The 27,470-nt window shown below is 46.5% G+C and overlaps 1 protein-coding gene and 1 long non-coding RNA gene across 3 annotated transcripts in view; one reads left to right on the forward strand and one right to left on the reverse strand.

The window, feature by feature from the left end:
• The window catches only part of LOC310835343, a 233,228-nt gene that overhangs the window by 154,205 nt on the left and 51,553 nt on the right, over positions 1-27,470 (reverse strand). The window contains exons 2-3 of one of the 2 annotated variants that reach the window (XR_014559575.1): positions 10,287-10,942; positions 9,406-10,138 (exon numbers count right to left, since the gene is read on the reverse strand). This is a non-coding gene — a long non-coding RNA (uncharacterized lncRNA). Of the gene's footprint in view, positions 1-9,405; positions 10,139-10,286; positions 11,701-27,470 lie in introns of those variants that run through there. The other variant, XR_014559576.1, reaches the window with a different exon arrangement.
• ALAS2 (5'-aminolevulinate synthase 2) lies at positions 78-27,093 on the forward strand. The gene is given in 12 exon segments (XM_083718927.1): positions 78-186; positions 189-252; positions 12,104-12,300; positions 15,544-15,684; positions 15,790-15,888; positions 16,951-17,173; positions 18,861-19,045; positions 20,093-20,272; positions 21,137-21,301; positions 22,638-22,906; positions 25,048-25,210; positions 26,809-27,093. Coding segments are annotated over 12 exon segments (1,944 nt in total). The 5' UTR covers positions 78-92; the 3' UTR covers positions 26,973-27,093.

The raw sequence follows: 27,470 nt of genomic DNA on the forward strand, positions 1-27,470 counted from the left end.
CTCCGCTAAAAGGCGCAGGAGGCAGGCCACAGCTGCTTTATTTTTCTGCCCTGCTGAAGTTTCCCTATAGAAGTCCGCCCTGGCCCTGTGACATGGCCGACTCCCCCCTCTCTCCCCGTATCTCCTCCTCAGCCATGAACTTGCCTTATCTCTGCCTTCAGCTGGTGGGTGGGGAAAGGCAGATCCAAGGGGACTTCTCAGCTCTCTAACTAGACTGCTCAGAAGTTGTTCGACTTCAGTGCAGGTCAACAGGTAGGAAGAAAGGGCTGGGGGGAACGGGACGCTTTGGGATTTTATTTTCTCTCTCTTCTACCTCTCAATGAATATGAAAACAGATAAAAACGGAGGCGGCTCTTTGGCTGTGAGCATACTAAACTGCGAAAGCACATTCGAAGCACCTTTTTCTCTCAAAGAATTCTGGGCATCGTAGTTTGTTAAGGACTGCTGCGAATTGTGATTCCATGAGGGGGTAAACTACATTTCACAGAATTCTTTGAGGGAAAGAATGTCCATCGAGTGTGCTTTTTAGTGTGCACACAGCGTTTCTGCTGTTACCTGTTGGTGTTCATTTCTTTTCTCTCCACCTGCTGTCTACCCTGTCGCCTAAATTAAGGACCAGCGACTGGAAGCCCCTAAAGTCCATGCAGGCTCTCAGAGGAGTGTTGGCTGTCTCCCTTCTCCACTAAATATAAAAAAATGAAGAAGGGAATTGGGGTACTGCATTGGCCTCAAGGCTACCAACTAGGTGGGAAACAAGCAGTCTAGCTTGCTTTTGAGACTTGATTTCCAAGAATCAACAGGCGAAGCTTTCAAGGTATGGAGCTCAACCCTGTAATCTGTTTATGGCTGTAAATTAGGGATGAGGCGCCTGTAACCATCCCGTTATTTTGTTGGACTACAACGCCCATCATTACTGAACATTGGCCATGCTGGCTAAGGCTAATGGGAGTTGGAGTTCAACATTGATCTGGAGGGTACCACGTCCCCTATCCTTGCTTAGATCAGTGCTATCAAAGGGACAACTAGAACGGTGGCTTCAAAAGTTGGGAATCTTCATTGGCCCAGCAGTCTTCAAACCTTTCTCGAAGTGCTGTCCTGAAAAAAAGGTAGTTGTCATCCAGGAGGTAAGAGTTGTTGATCTTTCCTATTTCATTTTATTTTTATATTATTCGGCATAACTAAAGTGTTTCTCCTTTGGGGAGGAACCAGACATTATATAGCAGAGGCATGTACAGTAATGGTCTCTGAAAAACAGCTACAAGGATGCTGCTAACTATAAAAAAACTAGCTATTTTTCCACCATAAGATGCTTCACAGCTGCTTTCTCATGCCCAGGCGTGCCAATTTAAATAAAATATTGGGGGGGGGCAGGTATAATTGCACACCATTTGAATGATAATGTCCATTAACTATTGGGGAGGCGGCCCCCTCAAATATTTTATTGGTGGGGGGCAAAGGGACCTCAGCCCTTAGGACTTGGTTTCTATGCTGAAGCACCACTGCAAAGATATGGGTACCAGTGTCTTTTCCTGTGCAAATAGAAAAACAGCTGGATGGAGGCAGTTTTGATCAGGAAATAAATAACAGAGGAAGGGGTAAGGAACCCTTTACCCCTGCCATTCCTCTTGGGATCACAGCTTCCAGCACTTAGTTTTAATTAAAACTAAGCACAATTCCAAGCACGATTCAAAGTGTTGGTACTGACCTTTAAAGCCCTGAATGGCCTCGGTCCTGTATACCTGAAGGAGCATCTCCACCTCCATTGTTCAGCCCAGACACTGAGATCCAGCGCCAAGGGCCTTCTGGCGGTTCCCTCATTGCGAGAAGTGAGGTTACAGGGAACCAGACAGAGGGCCTTCTTGGTAGTGGCGCCCACCCTGTGGAACACCCTCCCTTCGGTTGTGAAGGAAATAAGCAGCTATCCTATCTTTAAAAGACATCTGAAGGCAGCCCTGTTTAGGGAAGTTTTTAATATTTAATGCTGTACTGTTTTTAACATTTGATTGGGAGTCGCCCAGGGTGGCTGGGGAAACTCAGCAAGATGGGCGGGGTATAAATAATAAATTATTGTTATTATTATTATTATTATTAAAACAAAAATGTCGGGAGATTGGTACACATATCTGATATGCAATGCACAGCTTGGCTCCTAGTCTCAGTGCATCTTAAAAGCATCAAAAGCAGCCTGTTGACACACTATTTCACCTTATGAAGTTAACCTTCATTCCCTTCCCAACCCACTTACAGTGGTACCTCGGGTTAAGAACTAAATTCGTTCTGGAGGTCCATTCTTAACCTGAAACTGTTCTTAACCTGAGGTACCACTTTAGCTAATGGGGCCACCGCTGCACGATTTCTGTTCTCATCCTGAAGCAAAGTTCTTAACCCAAGGTACTATTTCTGGGTTAGTGGAGTCTGTAACCTGAAGCGTCTGTAACCTGAGGTACCACTGTATATTATGAAATATCCCTGTCTCTTTCTAATAGTTCGTTTTCACACATGATGCCAATATATATATGTGTGTGCATTTTTGGCATCTTATTATTATTCCAGGCTCATTGCTACTTCATAAGCTAGCAACTTGTCTCCAAGCCCAAGACAAAGCACAAATTCTGATTTTTAAAGCCCTGAGGCCACCTATTGGGGAAAGGTGATCCCTAATGAAGATGCCTCAGCCCCAGACTGTTATGGACCACCTTTTCCAAAATGTCACAACCTGGCCATCTGGAGCAAGAGTGGAGGCCTTGCTGCATGTCTCCCCACTGGCTGAAGTGAGACATGTGAGGACATAGGAGAGGGTCTTTGGGACTGAGACATCACTGCTATGAAATGGCTTCTCAGGCTCCATCACTGCTCACCTGCCCTACAGGGAAAATACTGGCCAGTTGCTGTATTCGACACGTGCTCCCATTTTATGATCGTCTCTATGATACGCTGCATTGTATTTTTGTGTTGCTCTTATTAATGACTGGGCCCTTGAGGGCCTTTTCAGTAGAAAGTGGGGGGCCAAGTAAAAATTAATAAATAAATAACATCTCCCAGAATTGCCATGCAAATATAAAATCCTGACTGTAAAAATGTACATTTAGGTTTTTCAATTGAGTTGTTGCTACTGATGATGTTGTTGTTGTCGTCGTCATCAAGTACATTCACATGTGCAACAAATAGTGTAAATGGGGAGACTTGCCATCTGACCAGGAAAAAATCCTGACGCTTTTAACTGCAGCCGAATCTTCGGGAATCAGCATGCAGAAATTCTTGTGAGGTGCACATAAGCCTTATTAACTGCTCATCAGGCTTCTATTAAAGGCACAGCTACAATGGCCAGTTTAAAGGTTGGCAAACTTTTAAACAAAGGCATTTTTATTGCCTCTTTGCCCAGAGTTTCGACAACTGGGGTGTAAATTTTTAGGAGCTCCTTTATTTCTGTAATCATAAGCTGTTGTAAGCTGTTTTTAATATTGCAATGTTTTGTTTTAATGTTCTAACCTGGCAGGGTATTATTATTATTATTATTATTATTATTATTATTATTATTATTATATTTGTGAAAATGTATTTGGTAACCTATCTTCTAGTGTTTTAACACATGCCATCATGATATGTACTCTTTCCTACTGTCTAGTCTGTGTTGTGAACACTGCATTTTATGTTTGGGGTTCGTGTGCTGCAAGACCCTTGCAGAGAATAGGGTCTCCACCTTTTTAAGGGCCAAGGTCCTGTATCTTTAAGGGCTGCATAAGAGTCAGAAAACATTCTGCAATGGACCCTGTCATAGAATCATAGAATTCTAGAGTTGCAAGGGACCCCCGGGTCATCTAGTCCAACCCCCTGCAATACAGGAATCTCATCTAAAGCATCCCGGACAGATGGCCATGAACCTCTGCTTAAAAACCTCCAAGGAAGGAGAGTCCACCATCTCCCAAGGGAGTCGGTTCCACTGTCAAACAGCTCTTCCCTTTTCTTTTCTTTTCTTTTCTTTTCTTTTCAAAGGTGGCAACCCTAGTAGGGAATAGTAGGGAATAGTATCAGAAAAGGCAACTCTCAACAGCGGAACATATTTTAAACTGGCATTTAAAGTGAATTTTGATGTAATAAATTCGTATCTTATTCTTCCTCTCCCACCTACCCTCCATTCCATGAACTGGCCTGTCCTTGGACTATTCCTTGTCTTTAACTCCTACTCTCTTCACTCCTTTTCCCCCTTGGCACAAAGTACAATGGCTAGATAAAAAGCAAGCATAGTTCCCATCTGGCTTCCTGTTTTGTTTTCAAAGGTACTTGCAGATTGCGCTGCATGATTTTGGAGAGTTTTGCAGAACAGTGAGTGCATCTGTGCATTTGCTGACTTCCTTCCTTCTCCTCATGTTCTACCTCTGATTTGTAGCCAGTGATATTTACACTCAATTGAGAGTCTTCTGTAGCTTTGTATAGTTCACTTTGCAACAGTGGACTGCTTTGGCTGCACTTTACTAATTCAGGGAATCATGTTGGAATTGTCCCAAGCATTGGCCAGTGACCAGAAAATAGGCAGCAACATTCTGTCATGCTCTTCTGCCTTTAAGAGAAGCTCCATGTGCAGAACTTAGCAGGTGACGTTTTTTGCAGCATGGACACAAACATTATATTTTGCTAACACCTGCACTTTGAGCTGCTGTGAAAGTTGCTGCGACTAGTCAGTGGAAAAGCTCTATTTCGCCTCCTTGTTTTGTTTTGTTTTGTTTTGTTTTGTTGTTGGTGGGGGAGCCCCCGATGTTTGAGGAGATTTCTTATAATGAGGTGGGGAATTCAAACATACAATTCCCACTAGGGCAACTCAACAAAAGCTGCTACACACATTAAAACTGATTGCGTCTGCGATGGACTGTGGATGTCCAGTTAACATTTTGGACTGCTCATTCAGTGGTCTGTATCCTGCTATGGATACAGAGCAGCCTTCCCCAACTTGGTGCCCTCCAGATGCTGTTGGACTCCAGCTCCCCTCAGTCCCAGCCAGCGTGGCCCGATGGACACAGACAATGGGAGTTGTAGTCCAACAATATTTGGGGAGCTACACATTCCTTGTCCTTGACCTACAGCCATCTGGAAGGGGGGCACCAAGTTGGAGGACAGTGATATAGACTCTATATTACAGAGACCCAAAGTTTTCAAAACAGAGAATACAAGAGAAAGATTGTGGTTCAGTGGTTTGGTTCTAATATATTGTATTTTTAAAAAGTGTTACTGGGGCATATAATTTGAAGCAGCACTGGAACCTGGAGGAAATATTGGGGGGGGGGCAATTTTCAATCTGGCTCCACATCAGGGAGGACTGGAGCAGGTGATGGGCAATTTTCTCTATTTTCCAGGAAACCAGCCTTATCTTTTGCATGCACCCTTAAGGACCAAGATGCAGCTCTGCAGCTTGAGTTCTTTAGTTTTAATCATCCGAACTGGCCTAGGGTGTATCTTTTACAAGTCAGATTAAACTCAGAGGGAGTTATCAGCTCCCAACATACTTGCACACCCTTCCCATGCCTGAGCTCCATGTCAAATGGGCCATCGCTCTAGTTTTTCATTTCTCTGATGACACACGTACAAAACGCAGGAGCCGTTTTATCCCGTATTTATTAATCCAGGATAACTGCCCACACTCCCTAATGTTGCGCTCACTTAACACCACTTGCAGTCACAGTTTCACACAATGACTGTTGGACCCGCCCCACTTCCCCTGAGTGGTAAGAGGTTCCATTGGCAGTGCTGCCTTTAGATGAGAAGTAAAGGTAAAGGACACCTGACCTGTTAAGTCCAGTTGCGAACGACTCTGGGATTGCGGCACTCAGTTTCGCCGAGGGAGCCAACGTTTGTCCGCAGACAGTTTTTCTAGGTCATGTGGCCAGCATGACTAAGCCGCTTCTGGCGAAACCAGAGCAGCGCAGAGAAACTCTGTTTACCTTCACGCTGGAGCGGTACCTATTTATCTACTTGCACTTTGACGTGCTTTCAAACTGCTAGGTTGGCAGGAGCAGGGACTGAGCAATGGGAGCTCACCCCATCGTGGGGATTCGAACCGCCGACCTTCCAATCGGCGAGCCTTAGGCTCAGTGGTTTAGACCACAGCGCCACCCGCGTCCCTTTAGATGAGAGCGCACTGGCAAAATGGGTGCCTTGGCAATATTTGTTCCCATTGGAAATATAAGCAGGGAATAAGTGGAAGCAAACAGATAGTGCCTTCAAGGTTCTAGATTCAGGTAGGTAGCCGTGTTGGTCTGACACAGTCGAAATATATTTTGAAAATTTTTAAAAATTGTCCAGTAGCGTCTTAGAGACCAGCTAAGTTTGTTCTTGGTATAAGCTTTCGTGTGCATGCCCATACCCATTGAGTCCATCACTACCCTCCTGAGAAAAACCTCACCCCACCCCACCCTCCCACTATATATAAGGGTATGGTGACTTCTGTTTCAGTGTATCTGAAGAAGTGGGCATGCACACGAAAGTTTATACAGTGGTACCTCGGATTAAGTTCTTAATTTGTTCCGGAGGTCCGTTCTTAACCTGAAGCTGTTCTTAACCTGAGGTACCACTTTAGCTAATGGGGCCTCCTGCTGCTGCCGCGCTGCTGGAGCATGATTTCTGTTCTCATCCTGAAGCAAAGTTCTTAACCCAAGGTATTATTTCTGGGTTAGTGGAGTCTGTAACCTGAAGCGTATGTGGTACCTCGGGTTAAGAACTTAATTCGTTCTGGAGGTCCGTTCTTAACCTGAAATTGTTCTTAACCTGAAGCACCACTTTAGCTTATGGGGCGTCCCGCTGCCGCAGCGCCGCCGCTGCACAATTTCTGTTCTCATCCTGAAGCAAAGTTCTTAACCCAAGGTAATATTTCTGCGTTAGAGGAGTCTGTAACCTGAAGTGTATGTAACCCGAGGTACCACTGTACCAAGAACAAACTTAGTTGGTCTCTAAGGTGCTACTGGACAATTACACACACACACACACACACACACACACACACAAATTGCCTTCATAGGGACACTCAAGGATTCTGATTGCTCCACATTTTAAAGCTGACAGACCTGAGTCGCACTTTCTGGGTCAAAACATGGTTATCCTTTTCCTATTGACAATTCCCCAAATTTTGTGACACAGTTCTCTGCTCCAAACCGCCACCACAACAAAACAAAAAGAAAATGCATACGGGGGGAGGGGGGAGTGTTTAGGATAACTTGTAGAAACAATGCACATTTTAATGTGGTTTGAAAATTTTCAGCAGCATGACACAGAAAAGGAAAGGAACCGACTTATGAATGAACACATGTGAAACGCTTTGACTCTAAAGCACATTCAAAGCAGATTCTTTCAAAGATACAGTGTATGCCCAGCCTAGAGATCTCAAGTGGACGAATACATTCACCCCCACTTGTTGGCGACCCTGTCTAACTCTGCATTCACATTAATGCCATTGCCTCCTCGCTTTCTTTCTCCTAACACAGACCCTATGTCCTTATCATTTATATCACTGGCATCCATCTGTCCTGGGAGACAATGAAATAGTGTGCCTTTGGGGGTTACAGGAGAGTAACAGCACCTGCTCTGGCGGTAGAGACCGATACGGGAGAGACATGTTTCGTTACTGCAGACAGAAATTCAGTAGATTCTCCATGCTGGAGGAAGCTGAATTTATAGAACCACAGAATTTCTGCCTGTCACCTAGCTCTCAAAGGCAAAGTGAGGAAAGAAAAGTGACAAAATAGGCAAGTTCTTTCACGAACCACCTGCATCTCCTGTGGTCTCTTTTAGGGGTACATTTCCTTCCCAAGATGGAGCCACATATTATCTGAGTTTCAGCCCCTAATTTCCTGGGCCCCACTTGCGTGGTGCTCTCTTTTCTCTCTTTCCCTGTGGGTTTCTCCCCTGCTTCCTTCTGACCCCTTGGGAATCTGGAAGATTGTTCTCTTTGAAGCAGAAAATGCCTCTTAAATCAGACCTGCTCTGCAGGATGCCCTGCCTTGCATGTCGTGATTGTCCTGTTGCAGTGAGTGCTGCAGGGGTAGAAAAGTCTGCACCTGCCGAAAACTCCCTCTGCTGTGCAATTATCCAAGGGACAGGAAGCTTGTCATGTATTGCAGCAGCTGGTCTCTCTGCTACTCCCAGAACGACCATTCGCAAGGGCTCCTTAAGGCAGAGGAGTTAATTCAGCTACACCCTACAATTTACTTTTGAGTAAACTTGCAAAGAGGTTCAGGTGGTACATTTGTAGACACACCATGGGTTTTTCTCAGTTCTACTGCCAGTGTCATCTCCCTTTGTGGAACCACAGTGAAGCTAGTTATAGACCCCACCTTAAACAGTCATGATATCCCCAAAGGATCCTGGAAACTGTAGTTTGTTAAGGGTGTTGAAAGTTCTTAAAGGTAAAGGGACCCCTGACCATTAGGTCCAGTCATGGCCGACTCTGGGGTTGCGGCGCTCATCTCACTTTACTGGCCGAGGGAGCCGGTGTACAGCTTCTGGGTCATGTGACCAGCATGATAAAGCCGCTTCTGGCGAACCAGAGCAGTGCACAGAAACGCCGTTTACCTTCCTGCCGGAGCGGTACCTATTTATCTACTTGCACTTTGACGTGCTTTCGAACTGCTGGGTTGGCAGGAGCAGGGACCGAGCAACGGGAGCTCACCCCGTTGCGGGGATTCAAACCACCGACCTTCTGATCGGCAAGTCCTAGGCTCTGTGGTTTAACCCACAGCGCCACCCGCGTCCTGAACCCTAAGAAAGTTCGGGAAAGTTCTTAGGTGACCCTTACTCTCCTCCCAGAGCTACAGTCCTCAGAGCGGTTTAACAATCATCCCCTCTTCCCAGGGAAGTCCAATAATATAAACTCAACTAATACAAAGATTTAGCAATACAGTGGTACCTCAGTCTACGAACAGTCCTGTTAATGAACTATTTGGACAACGAACTCCGCAAAACCAGAAGTAGGTGTTCTGGCTAGCGAACTTTGCCTTGGAAGACAAACAGAAGCCGAACGGTGGAAGGGCACTGGCAGTGGGAGGCCTCAGTAGGGAAAACACACCTCGGTTTAAGAACGGACTTCCGGAACGAATTAAGTTTGTATTCAAGGGTAAGTAAGAGAATGTGAAAATTAAGGACCTGGGATAGAAATGTATCTGGTGACCTTTCTAAGGGCAGCTCTACACTTTGCACAGCTATTACAATTGGTATGTCTGTGGCTTCCCAGATGTTGTTGGCCTCCAGCCTCAGCATGGGCAAGACCCAGTCAGCATGGCCAATGGTCAGCATGGCCCAAGAACATCTGGAGGGCCACAGGATCCCCATCCCGGACTTAAAGCAAGGGAAGCTTTAAGTCCACTTATATACTCATGTCTGGGAACTCTGACATGGCCAGGGTTCCCAGACATGTGTCAAGACATGCATGGCGTCCACACTGAGCACTGAATCAGTGGCGTGACACCAGTATACACACAGCAGCTGTGTTTGTTGGACAGGGTAGATCTGCCCTAAGCCAGGACCACACCTCTTCACAGGAACAAAAAAGCCTGCTGACCATATTGTTCACGTTACATGACTGTTTTTCTAACGACACATCATTCAGATTAAAAATGGCTGCCTTCCTGAATTATATGCTGCACAAATGTATATTTCCTCTATTTTTTGTAGATGCACTAGCAACTAAAAGGCATTTGACATCCTCATTTGCAGAAGTGGAGTTGGTTATTTTCTATTATTATTTTAAAAATCATTGCTACCTTGAAAAGATAGCTCTCAATGACATGTTTCAGTGCTCAACTTGGTGGCCTTAGGGGTGCTAGGAAGGGAGCTGGCTGAAGGTTAATTAAAGGGCGCTCCCTGCTCTGGAGAGTTAATGCTGATCTCATGTGGTCTAAAAGGAAGATGGAGCCTTAAGGTTACTTGAAAAAAGGTGCATGCAACAAACATACAATTCTTTTCTGAGTAAGTGAGAAGGCCTTCTTGTGAGAATAATATTTGATTTTGTTTGTTTGATAGATGTAGGCTCTCAGGGTAACATTCACTTTAAAACCACACACAGAAAAATGCAAACTTAAAACAATAAAATTGCAAAACCAGCAGGCTATAACAAAGTAATCAAGTTCAATAGAAGGCGTAAAAATGCAAAATCCAGCTCATCTCAGCATGCTGGAACAGTGGCGTAGCGTGGGGGGTGCAGGGGGGGCCGGCCGCACCGGGTGCAACATCTGGGGTTAGGGGGCGCAAATCCACGGGTTAGGGGGTGCAAATTACTTGCCTTGCCCCGGGTGCTGACAACCCACGCTATGCCACTGTGCTGGAATGCCCTAGGCTAGGTGTGGGGGAAAGCTGGGCCCTCCAGATGTTACTGAACTTCCATCAGCTCCAGAATGCACAGCCAATGGCCAGGATTAATGGGAGTTGTCATTCAGCTACATCTGGACAGCCAGTGGTTTTCCACATCTGCCCATGGCAAATGAAAACGTATTTGCCTTGTGCTGACATGTCATCAGAGTTGGTGGCAAGCAAACTTTTTGGGGGAGACCATTCTAAATACAAGTGGCCACGATTGAGGAAAACCCTTTCTCTAGGCACTATTATTGAAAATGTTCTATTAGCATTAATTTAAAAAAAACTACTGTGAGAGTCACCAGAGGCATCAGAGCAATGAAAGCAAAAGGAGAAAAAGAATTCAGGACCCCATATGCAAGGAGCTTTCAGCCAATATTCCAACAGAAAGGCGGAAAGATGGAAAGAGAATGCGGCAAGAGAAAAGGGGGAAATGGAATTCCCTTTCCTCACAAAGTACTCTTAAATCACCTGCATTTGCCTAAGCGCTGGGATGGATGTTTGGTTCGGCCATGGATGTGCACAGACTATAAAGCGAATTCAAAGGGCATTCTTTCCCTCAAAGGAATTCTGGGCACTGCAGTTTACCCCCTCAAACAGTTACAATTACCTGCAATCCTTAACAGACTACAGTGCCCAGAATTCTTTGAGGGACTCTTCTTTGAATGTGCTTTAAAGGCATAGCTCTTATGGCCACATATCAGATATTCTCCACTCGAAATGCTTGTCTTGGGGAGACTGTCAGCTTGGGGTCAGGGGAAGACAGTCCAAGTCTCTCTCTCTCTCTCTCTCTCTCTCTCTCTCTCTCTGTCTGTGTGTGCGCATAATTTATGATTTTCAAGTTTATACATTTCAATAATTTTACAGTCATTTTAACATTTCAAAACTTGACTTCCTTCCCCCTCTTTCTGCCGTTCCTTAAATTTATTATTAATATTTTCTGCATATCCCAATTAACTTAATTTGCTCATTTATTCATCTACTTTAAAATATACTCTTATGAAACTGAAGGTTGTTACAATAATCCTGCCCATGTTCTTATCTGTTTAAAATTCCTTTGTAAATATTCCATAAACCATTTCCATCTTTTTATAAAAAAAGTTTGTTATCTTGATTTCTTATTTTTCCAGTAAGTTTCGCCATTTCTGCATAGTCCGTAAGTTTTTGTATCCGTTCCTCTTTTCCCAGGACTCCTTCTTCTTTCCATTTTTGGGCAGTCCAAATCCAGCCAGGTGGCATCTCTTTTTTATCCAGCGAGTACATGATGGTTAGGGGATGCGGGTGGCACTGTGGGTTAAACCACAGAGCCTAGGACTTGCCGATCAGAAGGTCAGCGGTTCGAATCCCCGCGACGGGGTGAGCTCCCGTTGCTCAGTCCTTGTTCCTGCCACCTAGCAGTTTGAAAGCACATCAAAGTGCAAGTAGATAAATAGGTACCGCTCCGGCGGGAAGATAAAAGGCGTTTCCGTGCGCTGCTCTGGTTCGCCAGAAGCAGCTTAGTCATGCTGGCCACATGACCTGGAAGCTTTACGCCGGCTCCCTCGGCCAATAAAGCGAGATGAGCGCCGCAACCCCAGAGTCGTCCTTGACTGGACCTAACGGTCAGGGGTCCCTTTACCTTTACATGATAGTTATTGCTTGGACATTGGCGAGCAATGGCCTGGCTCCTTTTTTGATACTAATCCCATTCTGTGGCTATGGAGCTGTGGTATAGCCTCAGCCAAAGGGACTCTCCCAACACCTCCCTTGACTTCTCTCTTTCTTTGTGTAGCACCAGACCTTGGCACACCACAATGGCCTCAATCCTCCAGTGCTGCCCTTTCCTGACCCGGGACCCGGCCACCTTCCTGCGCCGATGTCGGCCCCTGCTGGTCAGCAGTGCCCAGCGCTGCCCTGTGATGGTGGCCCGAGCCTTCTCTCGTTCTCATGCTGTCCAGCAGCATGGAAAAGAGACCCATGGAGATTCTGGTGAGGCAGTGGGTGGGCTCACAAGCAACAGCCCTGGGTAAAATGTCCAGCTGAGGGGAGAGGGGTTTTGTCCACACTCTGAAAGCACACCCTCAAGGAAATCCTGGGAACTGCAGTTTGTTACACGTGCTGGGAACTGTAGCTCTCTGAGGGGCAAAATACCATTCCCAGGTATCGGGAATTGTGGGTAGGAAGGTGATAATATCTAAATTAATGGTTCTTATTAAAATGTGTAGTACCAAGTTAAAAACAAAAGAGGAATGTAAATGGATAAAATTGAGGGTAACTGCAGCCAGACAGGTTATAGCGAGTAACTGGAAAAATGCAGAAGAGTTAGAGGTGAACCAATGGAGGAGAAAACTGAATAATATTATAATTTTAGAATACCTAACTGTGAAGATACACAGAATGAAAAGGTTTAAGGTCAGTGAGAAAAGGAGGATTGGTTTAAGAAGATATTGAATTATTTGGGTAGGTTTGAACAATTTGGGGCAATCAAAATGTTAAAAGTTAAATAAACCTTGTAGATGGATGAGTGTTAACGTATATAAAATTGTACATATTGTTGATTTGAATATGTTATTATTGATTATGTATACCAAATGTATCAGCCACCTGGGGGGGTTCACTGTTTGTGTTTTGGTTGTTGGTGAAAAAATAAAAATGTTAAACATTAAAAAACCCAAAAAAACATCCCCAGGGTGCTTTGGGGAAAGCCATGTGCTTTCAATGCACTTTGAATGTATGGTGTGGATGTAATCATAACACTCCCCCAAAACACAGTATATGCTCTTTCAACATGGGGTGTGTGCTTTCGTGCAGTTATTAGATCTGGAAGAATCCAATATGGCGGTATGAAAGTCCAGTGGGAAATGAATGGATCTACCTATTCAGATAAACTATGTATTCTTGGGCTATATTATTCCAGACAGTATGGCAAGGGGAAACTGACAATGGATTCATGCCATTTTATTCTATTTTATTGTAGTCTGAATATGCTGCTTTGGGGGCCTTTGGGCTGCAAAACAGTATTTGATAAATCAATAGTGCTTGAAAGCTCCTCCATTTAAAATAAAAATAAAAATTTAATCCTTGCTTATAGAAAACTATCCTGTCAGGATGAAGGCTAGGTTCAAATCCTTTTCCCTTACAGGATAGTTTTTTGTTCCCCACCCCTAGATGTGGGGTAACATTTTTCATCTAAGGCAGTTTGAAATGGTACGACGCCAGCAACTTCATACTACATGATTTATTTTAATAAATATGGCCTACCATGGCAGGTGGTAAAATTGCCTGTCTGGACTGTAGCATTTCAGACTGCAGCGTACGGAAAGCTAGGAAGAAGATTGTAACCCAGAGTTCTCCCTGACAGGATCGTTTTCTGTGTGCAGGGAAATTTTTAATTTTTGCAGGAAGGAGCAGTCAGTTATAGGGACCCTATCATGGAATGTTCCTCCATTCCCCATACCCCCACCTCCCTAAAAATATGAAAGATCCAAGGTATGGAGACTCTGTCTCCAGGATCACAATTCTTGCCAGTGATCTCTTATTTCCCCATTCCCTCTTGCCAGCTGATGCCTGTTGTGGGTGAGAATAGAGATGACCTTTTTAAAAAAATAAATAAATTGGGTTAGTAATTCTCTCACAAGGCTCAGCTGGGAAAAGATTTGCCAAATGGAGGAAGAATTCCATCACAGGAATACCACTTCTGACATCTGGCATGGTGCAGTCCAGACGCAGGATTCCTACCCCAGGAGGGAGTCTGGTCATTTAAAAACTGTTCTGGGTCTGAGACCTGGCTCAAAGGCCAAGCAATTCTGACACAAGAGGAAGGAGAAGGAAGGAAAGTGTTATGTACTGAAGTTCTCACTATCTCATACTGTAGATAGTTATGCAAATAAGGGATCGAAAGTGACGTTCATTGATTGGATAGTTTTAGAAAATTGTTACAGTTACACTGTACTGGAGCTCTATATAAGCAGGCTGACTGAACCCTTCAGTTCAGTTCTGTCCTGGCCTGTGAATAAACAAGAGCTGTTTGAAGAATCGCTGTGTCGTCTGATATGTGCACCCACAACTTAACACTGGCGACGAAGGTGGGATGGATGGACAACAGAGCACAGCCAGATGCAGCCACCCTCTGAATGGAGCTGAATCACTGAGCTGAAACACCGAGCAAAATTACTGAACGTCACTTTCGATCCCTTATTTGCATAACTATCTACAGTATCCCCCTGCTGGCCCAGGGTGAGAACTTCAGTACATAACACCAGAAAGATCCAAAATCAGGACTTTCTTTCAGCCAGAACTGGCTCTCAGGTTGGTGCCATTGCCATTATGAGAGAACAAGTGATTCCCAGAACCTCTTTTTCTAGGAAAAATAGCCCTGTCCAAAAGATAAGGTCTTTGGGTTTTATGTGAGGCAAGACCAGAGCACAGCTCAGTGGCTCAGAACATGTTTTGGTCCAGTCGTCTTCATCTCCAGTTAGAAACGGTTTAAGGAGCAAGCGATAGGAAAGAGACCTTCACCGTACAACTCATACCATACAACTCATGGAGAATTCTGGGAACTGTGGTTTGTGAAGGGTGCTGGGCCTTTTGCTCTGTAAGGTCAGTGCCCTTAACAAGCTACAATTCCCAGAATTCTCTATGACCATCAAAGTGTTATGAGAGTGCTTTAAATTTGTGGTGCGGATGCGATAGAGCTGGACGCACCCATAGCCTGACAAGGGACATGGGTGGCGCTGTGGTCTAAACCACTGAGCTTCTAGGGCTTGCCGATTGGAAGGTCGGCGATTCGAATCCCTGCAACGGAGTGAGCTCCCGTTGCTCTGTCCCAGCTCCTGCCAACCTAGCAGTTCGAAAGCATGCCAGTGCAAGTAGATAAATAGATACTGGTGTGGCAGGAAAGTAAACGGTGTTTCCGTGCGCTCTGGTTTCTGTCACAGTGTTGCGTTGCACCAGAAGCGGTTTAGTCATGCTGGCCACCTGACCCGAAAAGCTGTATGTGGACAAACACCGGCTCTCTTGGCCTGAAAGCGAGATGAGCACCGCAATCCTATAGTCGCCTTTGACCGGACTTAACCGTCCAGGGGTCCTTTACCTTTACTTATAGCCTGACAAGGCAGATTCCTACATCCAGCTCTGAAAAAGTCCGGGGCCAAGTGGGGTACAGTCCCTATGGGGGCCACCACCTGAAAGATGGAACCAGCTGGGTTCTCCTCTCCTTCTTCTGCCCACTAGGCTCCACGGCGCAGAGGGCACCCCTGCTTCTCCCCTCCACGCAGTGCCCTTTTATGGAGTCAGAGCGCAAAAGCGGCCAGAATTCCTTTGTGCAGGAGGCAAAACCTGAGGTCCAGGAAGATGTCAGGCCTTTCAAGTCAGGTAGGGAATGAAGAGGCCTGCATCATATGGGGAAGTGAAGCGGAAGGGGGAGCTCCCATCCTTGACTTTTCCCTAGCCGCGACCCACTCGTCCTTCTCCCTCTAGGCATGTGGACTTCTCTAGTAAGAGAGGTGCAGTCCAGCCTCAAGAGGAAGTTGCTCGATTCTGACAAAGCGTCACACCACATTTGGGACAACATGCCAGGTAAGTGAATGGGAGGACTCCCAAAACTACTCAGATGAGGAGACAGCATAAGTAACACACACACCTGCCGTGTGTGTCAGACGCAGAGCTAGCAATTAAGCATCCCAGCCTTGTCGGAATTGGCTGTCACTTTTTCCCCACCCAAAAAAAGTTTACTTTTAAGTTGTGTAAGAAATAAAGCATACCCACCTTTAGAGGAGGCCATATCCTGTGTTGTTGTTTTTCTCCCAGTCCCTGATGTTATACACATGCTGTCTGATTGAAAAGAGGCAAACTTAAAGCAGCTAGTCACACAGAGACACAACAGGCAGCCTCCTCTAAGAGCAGGTTATTTTTACTGGGACTCTCAACTGAGGATGATTGAAGAGCAGTATCCGACAAATGTGTCAGCTCAAGGATTTCTGCTTGTGCACCAGGACTCCCCACCCTCCTCCCCCGCTCCACACCCTCTCCCAATCTGTTCCAGAGTGTTGAGGGAACCCCTAGAAAAGATTTGGGGGTGTGTACAAGGGGAGGAAAGGGGGAGAATCTTCTATTGTGCAAGCAGAAGTCCCTGCACTGACGGGACATTCACATAGTGGTACTTTGGATACAACCCATTATATCCAATCAAACAATGTGGCTGGGGTAATCCAGTCAGATGGGTGGCATATAAATAATAAAATTGTCATTAATGTTGTAGTTGTAGTTGTTGTTGTTGTTGTTGTCCAGAGATGGAGTGAAATTAGTTTCCTCCCAAGAGAGGCCAATTTGAAGGGCACGAGGTCAGTGCAGTAACTCATGCCGAGAAGAAACTGACAGCCTCCTCCAACTCCTTGCCCCCGCTCCCTACCCCCTGATATCTTCTGCCTGGAGAGTCTGTGTCACTCTTTCTGACAGCATGGCCCATGATCCATCAGAACTTGCCCCTGACTCCACGTAAACAGGACCTTCCTGCCCTCTCTCACAGGCTGCTTCTCAGTAGGTTCTGGGCTTAGCCTTGCAGGTGCTAAGTCATCCATTATAGAGAAATCAAGCGATTCACATGGATTGTGTTAACCATCCCTGTGTTTTTCCTAGCAGGGGGCAAAGTGTTTGAGTACGACCATTTCTTTGAGGCAAAGATCCAAGCGAAGAAGCAAGATCACACCTACCGGGTCTTCAAGACCGTGAATCGAAGGGCTGACGCCTATCCCTTTGCGGAGGACTATTCTGGCTCCCAGGTGGAAGCCCGTGAGGTGTCGGTCTGGTGCAGTAATGACTACCTGGGAATGAGCCGCCACCCTCGAGTCATGCAGGCCATCCGGTGAGTGGCAGCTGCCCAGCAATGTCTCCAGTACAAACTCTCTCCGGCCCACACCTCGTCTAGTTCCAATGGTCTGTTTCAAGCTGTTACGCATTGCCCTTGCAACCTGCCCCAGTTTACTTTTGAAATTCAGTGTGATGGCCCTTTGACATGATCATATGGTCGGGCAAACAGGCAAAGATGTTCTAGCCCATGGGTAGGCAAACAAAGGCCTGGGGGCCGGATCCAGCCCAATCGCCTTCTAAATCTGGCCCGCGGACGGTCCGGGAATTAGCATGTTTTTACATGAGTAGAATGTGTGCTTTTATTTAAAATGCATCTCTTGGTTATTTGTGGGGCATAGGAATTTGTTCATTTATTTATTTTTCCAAAATATAGTCTGGCCCCCCACAAGGTCTGAGGGACGGTGGACCGGCCCCCTGCTGAAAAAGTTTGCTGACCCCTGTCTAGCCCCTAAGCTGGAAACAGAAAATAGCACTTTTGTTTTCTCTGGAGAGATGAAAATTTGAAAAATGGGTGGCTGCTTGTGGCGTGAACTCTTGCCCCAATTCTTACCTCTGGTCAGCCTCAACATCCTGAGGCCACTGCCCAGGACCCAGGACTACCCTGGCCTTACCATCAAAATGTGGGGTTGCCATTTAAATTTCCTACAATGCCCTGCAGAGGCATTATGTCAGGGGTCATGGTAGGAAATCAATAATGGGAATTGTAGTTCTGTGAGGGAGTGAACTAGAGTCCACCTCACACATTCAAAGCACTTTTTAAGTGCATGGCTTCACCCACATAATCTGTGAGGGGTAAACTACAGTTCCCAGGATTCTTTGAGGGAAACCATTAGCTTTAAATGTGCTGGTTTGAAACAGAGGTGACGGTGGCAGAGAGAAAATCAATGTGTTTATGCCTTGGGGCCCTTCCCCAATCCTCTTTAAACCCTTTTAAAAGTGTTTTCTGTCTCCGACTCTAGGCAGCTTAGTGAGTAAGAGAATGAGCAGGAAAGTCTCTGATTCAAAGCTTACATCAGCCATGAATGGGTGGGCTTAGGCAAGACCCTGTCCTGTCAGTGTCAGCCCCCCCCCCCATCCTAATAAGCCTGCCCGCCCTCTTTCAACAGATCCATGAAGATAGCACATGGTGTGGTTTTGGGCGAGAACTTCAGTACATAACAATTGTAATGTGACTTTTAATTTTAGCTTACTCTGTAAGCTGCCTGGGGAACTTCTGTTACGGGTTAGCATGGATTGTATCCAGCATTAATCTTACTCAGAGCAGACGCATTAGGACTGATGGAAACAAGTCCTTTGATTTAAATGGGTCTGATCTGAATTAACCTTGGATGCAACCCAACCCCCTTTTTAAAATGTAAACATCTTCGAGCACTTACCCATAGCTGTAGGTTTCACTAATGGTGGGGAAAACCACAGCTTCCAGGTCCGAGGAGGCAATTCTCATAGGATCATGGCAAGGAGGAGAAGGGTGAACATGCTCCCTTCCTAGCACTGAGGGTGGCCCCAATCTGAACCAGGTTCCCCACAGTTGCTTTGCACAAGAATGGAAAAGGGACCCAAGATCTGATCAAGGGTCTCCAGGGTCTTATCTGGTTTAGCGATCCAGGTGTGATTCACCTTCTGAGTTCAGCCCTTTTTGGAGCGAATCTCATTCTCCTCTTCTTCCACCCTATCCCCACCAGGGATACTCTGGATCTTTATGGAGCTGGGGCTGGAGGCACCAGGAACATTTCTGGCACCAGTAAGTTCCACGTGGAGCTGGAGCAAGAACTGGCCAGCCTGCACAGCAAAGACGCTGCCCTGCTCTTCTCTTCTTGCTTTGTGGCCAATGACTCCACCCTCTTCACTTTGGCCCGCATGATGCCAGGTAACCAGGGCAATGCAGTGGGTTGGCCTTTAGGGCCTGGCTGGGAGCCAAGATAGGGGAAGGACCATGGGCTCTGCATGAAGAAGGTTCCAAGCTCATTCCCCAGCATCTCCAAGTTGGGCTGGAATCCTGTGGAGACTGTGCTGTGTCAGATAGACCAGTGGGTCTGACTCGGGATGGGTAAATTTGACCGTGCTGGTTTCTCTCATTTTTTCCAGTCTTAAATTCATTTCTCCGTGTTTCTACATTAGTTTTTAAAAGTCCTCCTGAAAAATTATCAGTATTTTAAGGCAAAATCCTCCTAGTATTTTAACTATGCACTTACCCGTGTGTGCAATTTTGCATACATTGCTGCAGAGGTAAAGGTAAAGGGACCCCTGACCATTAGGTCCAGTCGCGGATGACTCTGGAGTTGCGGCGCTCATCTCGCTTTATTGGCCGAGGGAGCCGGCGTACAGCTTCCAGGTCACGTGGCCAGCATGACTAAGCCACTTCTGGCGAACCAGAGCAGTGCATGGAAACGCCGTTTACCTTCCCTCTGGAGCGGTACCTATTTATCTACTTGCACTTTGAGGTGCTTTTGAACTGCTAGGTTGGCAGGAACAAGGACTGAGCAACGGGAGCTCACCCCGTCACGGGGATTCGAACCGATGACCTTCTGATCGGCAAGCCCTAGGCTCTGTGGTTTAGACCACAGCGCTACCCGTGTCCCTGTGTAGCAAATATAGCATAGTGCAAGTACAACACAGGGTGAATATCAAAAGATGGCTGTGTTTAGATTTGTGTATTTGCTTTGGAAAGTGCAAATGACATAGGTCCACCTTGAAAGCATTTAGAATCATGCAATTGTAGACTTGGAAGGGACCCAGAAGCCATCTAGTCCAAGTCCCTGTGATACAGGAGTCACAGCTAAACATGAACTGGATCAAATTTCTCCCCCATACCAAGGATCTGGTTCAGTGTAAGGCTGGTTCCTTTGTCCTTATTCCTGTTAGGCGGAGAGCAGAGGCCCGGTGGGTGACCCAGAGGCTCCTTTTCCTCCTGCAGGGTGTGAGATCTATTCAGACGCAGGCAACCATGCCTCCATGATTCAGGGCATCCGAAACAGTGGAGCACCGAAGTATGTCTTCCGGCATAATGACCCCCAACACCTGGAGGAGCTCCTGAGCAAAGCCAATGCCGCCACCCCAAAGATTGTTGCCTTTGAGACTGTCCATTCCATGGATGGTGGGTAATGCATTTGTATGTTGTTAATATTTATTATTCACTTCATAATGAATTTTCCAGATAACGTGATAAAATCAATATACAGTCATACCTCGGATTACAGACGCTTCAGGTTGCGCGTTTTCGGGTTAGGGGTGCGCCGAAACCCGGGCGTACCAAAATGGGTTACTTCCAGGTTTCGGCACTCGCGCATGAGCAGAAGCATTAAATCACGCTTTGCGCATGCGCAGAAGTGCCAAATGCGCAGGCGAGGCACTGCGGGTTGCAGACACTGCGGGTTGCAAACGGGCCTCCTGCACAGATCATGTTCGCAACCCGAGCGTCCACTGTAAAACAAAAAATTAAGCATATTAAGAGATTCATCTTTTAGGACCCACCCTATTCTTTTGACTGTTTTTAATACTGTATTTTGAATTGTTGGTAAGCTACCTTTGAACCTTATAGTGAAGTATGGGTAATAAGTTAAGTTAATGACAATAACAATAACAAGGCAATCAAATTCCACACTAAAATCCAAAGTCAGCATGCATGATAATACAATTACCAGCAGAAAGTTCATTTGTCCTAGAGGCTAGGAATCTGTGGGCTTCCAAGATGCTCCCAAACTCCCATCGGCTCTATTCAGCATGGGCAATAGTCAGGGATGCTGAGAGTTGTAGTCTGGAGGTCCAGAAGTTCCTCATCCTTGATTTTACATAGAAGAGCTAAAAAAGAAATCCCGTGTTGGATTTGATCAAAGCTGAGAACTCTGTTCTTCAAAACATTACCCTGCACGGTTTCCTTACTACACCTCCTTTGCAATCCAGGCTAAAGTCGCCAGCAAGGGTCAGTATCCTCCGTGCATTAAGTCTTCTCTGTCTGCAGGTGCCATCTGCCCACTGGAGGAAATGTGTGACGTGGCACACCGCTATGGAGCCATCACTTTCGTGGATGAGGTTCATGCGGTGGGACTTTACGGGGCTCACGGGGCTGGCATTGGTGAACGCGACGGAGTGATGGGCAAGATAGATATCGTCTCTGGCACCCTGGGTAAGTCTGAGGGTGAGCCATGGCCCCTAATGAAAAGGGCATCAGGAAGGGATGGACTACGGTGAAGGTCTGGGATGTTTTAGCACTGGATTTCCTGAACTGAGCAGGAAGTTGAAGTAGGTGGCCTAAAAGATGGCCTAAAACTCTATGGTCCTCGGTGCCACAGAGCAGCAAGTTTAAGAAGATGGGGTACACTTGGTCAGGAAGGAACACCATGTTGGAGGCAGGTGGTTCTCCAGTGGCCACATCTGGAACAGCTTCGACTTGCCGGCTAGACCAGGTGAGGGTAGCCAATAGGTCTCAAACCCTCAGTGAGTTAGGAACTTCCCCTGCATGTGAAGACAGGCTTGGGCAGATTGAGCAGATGAGACCAATGGTCAAGAAGGTGGTCTTCACGTGCTATAGAGGGAAGTGAGGGGCAGATGGGGCTCATCCACCTGGAAAAGAAGCATCTTCAAGAGAAGAAGAAGCTAAGGAGTAAGCCCTGGCGCTGCTCTGGTTCGCCAGAAGCGGCTTAGTCCTACTGGCCACATGACCTGGAAGCTGTATGCCGGCTCCCTCGGCCAGTAGAGCGAGATGAGCACCGCAACCCCAGAGTCGGTCACGACTGGACCTAATAGTCAGGGGTCCCATTACCTTTAAGCCCTACACAAAACTGGAGTAGAGTCTTGAAGGCAGTTGGAGAGTTTTGTACGCCTCCTTCTGGCAACTCTTCCAGCCAAGCTGGTGTCAAATGTATTACAATGGTATCTCGGGTTACAGATGCTTCAGGTTACATACACTTCAGGTTACAGACTCTGCTAATCCAGAAATAGTACCTTGGGTTAAGAACTTTGCTTCAGAATAAGAACAGAAATTGTGCTCCGGCAGCGGGAGGCCCTATTAGCTAAAGTGGTGCTTCAGGTTAAGAACAGTTTCAGGTTATGAATGGACCTCTGGAATGAATTAAGTACGTAACCAGAGGTACCACTGTACTTTCCTTTCTTCAGTGAGACCACATCTTGTCATCTGGGCAGCCCAGGACTTCCATACACACCACCCAGGCATGTGCCCCGGGGAGGTCACTTCAGTGCTGCTAACGCAGCGGTTTCACTTCACCTCCAGAGGCACACTCTCGAGACAGACGGATGCCCGCAGTTCCATCTCAAGTTGAAACAAGGAGGCAAAATAAGACACATGAAGTTGCTCAGTTTGCCAAAAGTTATGCAAGTTGCAGAACCCAACTCAGTTTGGATTCTCTGCATGCAACATTCACCATTGTATTTTCAGTGCAGAGCCTAGGTATACTTCCAGAGTGCCTGGACTAATGTCTGCCTTTTCTTCTCTCCCCTTGCAGGGAAGGCTTTCGGCTGTGTGGGTGGCTATGTGGCCAGCACCAAGTCTCTGATCGACACAGTGCGCTCCTATGCAGCGGGCTTCATCTTCACCACCTCCCTGCCCCCCATGGTACTGGCCGGGGCCCTGGAATCGGTCCGGGTCTTGAAGAGCCCCGAGGGGCAGGCTCTGCGCCGCTCCCACCAGCGCAACGTCAAACACATGCGCCAGCTGTTGATGGACGCCGGGCTCCCTGTGGTCAGCTGCCCCAGTCACATCATCCCCATACGGGTATGGCTCTCCAGGACGCAAACTACGCAGAAACGGCCTCTCTAAGTTCCGCACTCTGTTAGCCAGGGGTGAAATAGGGAGGGCAATTTCACCAAGTTTCTCCAGGGGGAGGAGCAGTGGCGTAGCATGGGGGGTGCAGGGGGGGCCGGCCGCACCGGGCACAACATCTGGGGGTTAGGGTTAGGTTAGGGGGCGCAAATCCACGCGTTAGGGGGCGCAAATTACTTGCCTTGCCCCGGGTGCTGACAACCCACGCTAGGCCACTGGGGAGGAGAAATTATCCAGCAGCGGCATTTGGGAGCCTGTAGCCTTCTAGGTGTGGCTGGACTCATCCAGACCCAGGCAGGATGGTCTCCAGCTGGAGGTACCAATGCTTTCAAATTCCAGTTGCTGGAAATGGCCAGAGGAGGAGAGCGCTTGGGTCCTGTTTGCAGGTTTCCCAGAGGCCTCTGCTTGGCCATCGTGACAACAGGTTGCTGAACAAAATGGTTAAATGGCCTGCTCCAACAGGCTCTTCTTATTGTCCCCCCCCCAAAAAAATATTCATTTTATAACACAAATAAAAAACACAAACAGAAAAGACAAACAATACAAACAAATTCTTGTCATATCCTTATTTTTCTAAACGTTGTTAAGTGGGCTTCCCCAAGCCCTACCTATCTGATTTTCATTTTACTTCATCTTTAGCAGTTTACATATATCATAATTTCTAACCATCTTTTTCCCCCACACACTTACTTTAACCATAAAAAAACTTAACATTTTATCACTTATAAAATACACTATCTTCTACTTCTAACCCTACCACCTATATCCACTTCCAAAGCTATTCTAGGATTTAAATATTAACATATTTTTTCAAATATTCCTTAAACCTCTTCCAATCTTCTTCCACCGTCTCTTCTCTCTGGTCTCGGAGTCTCCCGGTCAGTTCAGCAAGTTCCATATAGTCCATCATCTTCATCTTTCGTTCTTTTGATAGTTGGTAAATCTTGTTTCATCCAATTCTTTGCTAGCAATATTCTCGCAGCTGTTGTGGCATACAGAAAAAAGTAACATCCTTTTGGGGGATTTCACTCCCCCCCCACTATACCAAGTAAAAAGGTTTCTGGGTTTTTTTTAATAAATGTGTTTTTCAACACTTTTTTCAATTCATTATAAATCCTTTCCCAGAAGTCTTTTACCTTGGGGCACGTCCACCACATGTGGTAAAAGGTGCCTTCTTTTTCTTTACATTTCCAGCATTTATTATCATGAGTATGATACATTTTTGCTAACTTCACTAGTGTGAAGGCTCTTCTTATTGTTATATGGAAATATCATTATGTTCTTATGTCGAGGATGATGATGATTGGGAGACCTACAACACCTGGAGGGTAAAAGTTCCCCATCCCCATTAAGCAGTTTTGTAGAGGCAGGGCTCTTCAACAAGAGTAGCACAGCTTCCCCCACCCCCCACCAAATAATCTTGCAAATAATAATTATAGTTTTGTGAGGGATAAACTACGGTTCCCAGGATACTTTGGAGGAAGTTGTGACTATTAAAGTGGCATGAATGTATTTTAAATGCATGGGGTAATTGTTTCCCCCTGACATTATTTATTTATTGCTGCTGCAAGCAAATATGTTGGAAGTTTTTGCATCCTCCGCAGGGTCCTGGACCTAACACCATTCTGAGTATTTTGGTGGTGGTGGAGAATGATGTGTCTCTCTCACACACAAAGGGTAGGAAACGCTCCAAGAAAATTATACAAAATGGCCTCCTTCCAGTGGGGAGGAGGAGGGTGGGGAAAGCCCAGGGCAGTCATGGGTTTATCTAGTGCTATTGGTAGAGGACCCCAGTTGTCTTCTGAAGAACAGCAACAGAGTGTATGGCAGAATCCAGCTAATATGAAGCACTGAATCTCAATTTCGACGGGGGAAACTGATATTAATATTTGTTGTTATTACTTTTATGCTACATTCACAGCACTTTGCAAAAGTGTAAAAGGACTCCCTCCAGTTCTATTTAAATCGAAGGGACTTAACGGTCTTGATTTTTTGGCTGGGTCATTGACAGCTACAAAAGGCAGGATGGGAGAACCAAGGAACTAGACCTCTGGCTTCACTCTCTTAGCAATGTATGGTTCTCTCCTCCACAGGTTGGAGACGCAGCCTTGAATTCTCACCTCTGTGACCTGCTTCTGGGTGAATACAACATCTACGTCCAAGCCATCAATTACCCTACTGTGCCTCGGGGGGAGGAGCTGCTGCGCTTGGCCCCCTCGCCCCATCACACACCACCCATGATGAATTACTTTGTGGGTGAGTCACCAGGACCACATGATCTAGTCGGGACCGTGTTTCCCTGTAATAGAGACCACTGTGTGGTTCTAGAGTTGCAAACTCTAATAATGGTAGGCTTACAAACATGCAGTTAGGAGTTGTAAAAAGAAAAAACCTGTTTGCTATTTTTGAATCCTTCTCCAGAAAAGGAAGCCTTTAACATAGAAATGGAGGCTGGGGCCTCATTCGTACATAATGCTAAGCCATAGTTGAGGACCTGCAGCTGTGAATAAACTGGGAAGCATCTGCTTCTGCTTTCAAATAACGATGGTTTGGTCAAAAAGCCAGAATTATAAACCAGTTTACAGGTGGCTCATTTGGACAAACCATAGTTAAAACTAACTGAAATTTGTCCTGACTTGCATGTAGCAACAAACTGTGGTTTGTTGAAGACAGAAGCAAAGGCATCTACACCTCTTCACACCTGCATGCTACAGGAGAGGGGGAGCACATCAGTTTTATGGCTCCTTTGCATAGACCCAATATATATATTGGGCTTCTTAGGAGTTTTACTCCTGTGCCAGGTTGGCATTTGCCTTTTCTCCCATTGGATCAAGGCAATAGTCAAGGAAGACTCCCCTTTGAAGAAACGTTGCAGCATTTGGGACTTTGGGGCTTGCCGATCAGAAGGTTGGCGGTTCGAATCCCCGCAATGGAGTGAGCTCCCGTTGCTCGGTCCTAGCTCCTGCCAACCTAGCAGTTTGAAAGCACACCAAAGAGTGCAAGGAAATAGGTACTGCTCCAGTAGGAAGGTAAACAGCGTTTCTGTGCGCTGCTCTGGTTTCGGTGTTCTGTTGTGCCAGAAGCGGCTTAGTCATGCTGGCCACATGACCTGGAAAAACTCTCTGCGGACAAACGACGGCTCCCTCGGCCTGTAAAGTGAGATGAGCGCCGCAACCCCAGAGTCCTCTGTGACTGGACTTAACTGTCAGGGATCCTTTACTTTTTTAGTTTTGGGAAAAGGCAAGTAAGAGGCAACGTAATAGAAGTTTAAAAAGTTATGCCTGGCAAGGAGCCATTATTTATACCCCGCCCATTTGCCTGGGTTTCCCCAGCCACTCTGGGCAGCTTCCAACAGAATATTAAGATACAATATTCTGTTAAACATTAAAAGCTTCCCTAAACAGGGCTGCCTTCAGATGCCTTCTAAAGGCCTGGTTTTTCTCTTTGACATCTGGTGGGAGGGCGTTCCACAGGGCGGGTGCCACTACTGAGAAGGCCCTCTGCCTGGTTCCCTGTAACTTGGCTTCTCGCAGCAAGGGAACCGCCAGAAGGCCCTCGGCACTGGACCTAAAAATGATGGGGGTGGAGACGCTCATGCTGGACTAGACTGGCCTTTGGCCCGATCCATCAGGCAATTCTTAGGTTCTTCTGGATTTTAACAGGGCCACAGACTCTTCTTCAGAAACAACAGTTCAACAGCTCCAGGGGCATTGGCCCAGAAGCCCCAGCTGCTGCTTAGCGCAGATACCACCAATCAGCTGCCCATTATTCAACTCAGCTAAAAATAATAATGAAAATTGCAATTTGCATGGCTTGGCTACATTTAACGCCTTCTTCTTCCATTCCCTCTCCAGAGAAGCTCCTGGCAGCCTGGCAGAAGGTAGGGCTGCCTCTGCAAGCCGCAGTCTCCCCCGAGTGCAACTTCTGCCACCGCCCGCTGCATTTTGCCCTCATGAGCGAGTGGGAGAGGGATTACTTCGGGAACATGGGGCCCCGCTACATCACTCTTTGCGCCTGAAGAGCTGGCCTCTGCACACACACACACACACACACACACACACACAACCTTACAAGAGACAAGGATGTCAACACTGATGCTGCCAAATGGAAAGTGGGTGTAATAAAAATCTGCCACTTTGTCTGCTGTGTCTCCTTCGCTGCCTCCCACATTCATGGAATTCAAGTATCCAAATGGGCAGGGCTTCTCTAGGGGTCAAACAGAACAGGGGAAGGCACAGGGGAACCCCTGCTTGCCACAGGGGTGGGGAACTGAAAGCCAAGGGGCCAAATGCGGCCCTCCAATCCTATTGGCTCCCCAGATTCTCCCCAGGCCATACTCTCCACCAGCCCTGCTCTGCACCTTCTTTGAGCATTTTTTTTTACTGAATGGAACATGTCCTTGAAGTTTCTTGCTCATCTGCAGGCTTACACCAAGAATGGAGGAATAGGAATTTGTTTTCAGCACCAAAGTTGAGCTCAACATTCTTTTCATTCCAGGGTTCCTCCTAAGATTTTG

This window comes from Podarcis gaigeae, assembly GCF_964106915.1.
Source record: "Podarcis gaigeae genome assembly, chromosome: 17".
NCBI lineage: Eukaryota > Metazoa > Chordata > Lepidosauria > Squamata > Lacertidae > Podarcis > Podarcis gaigeae.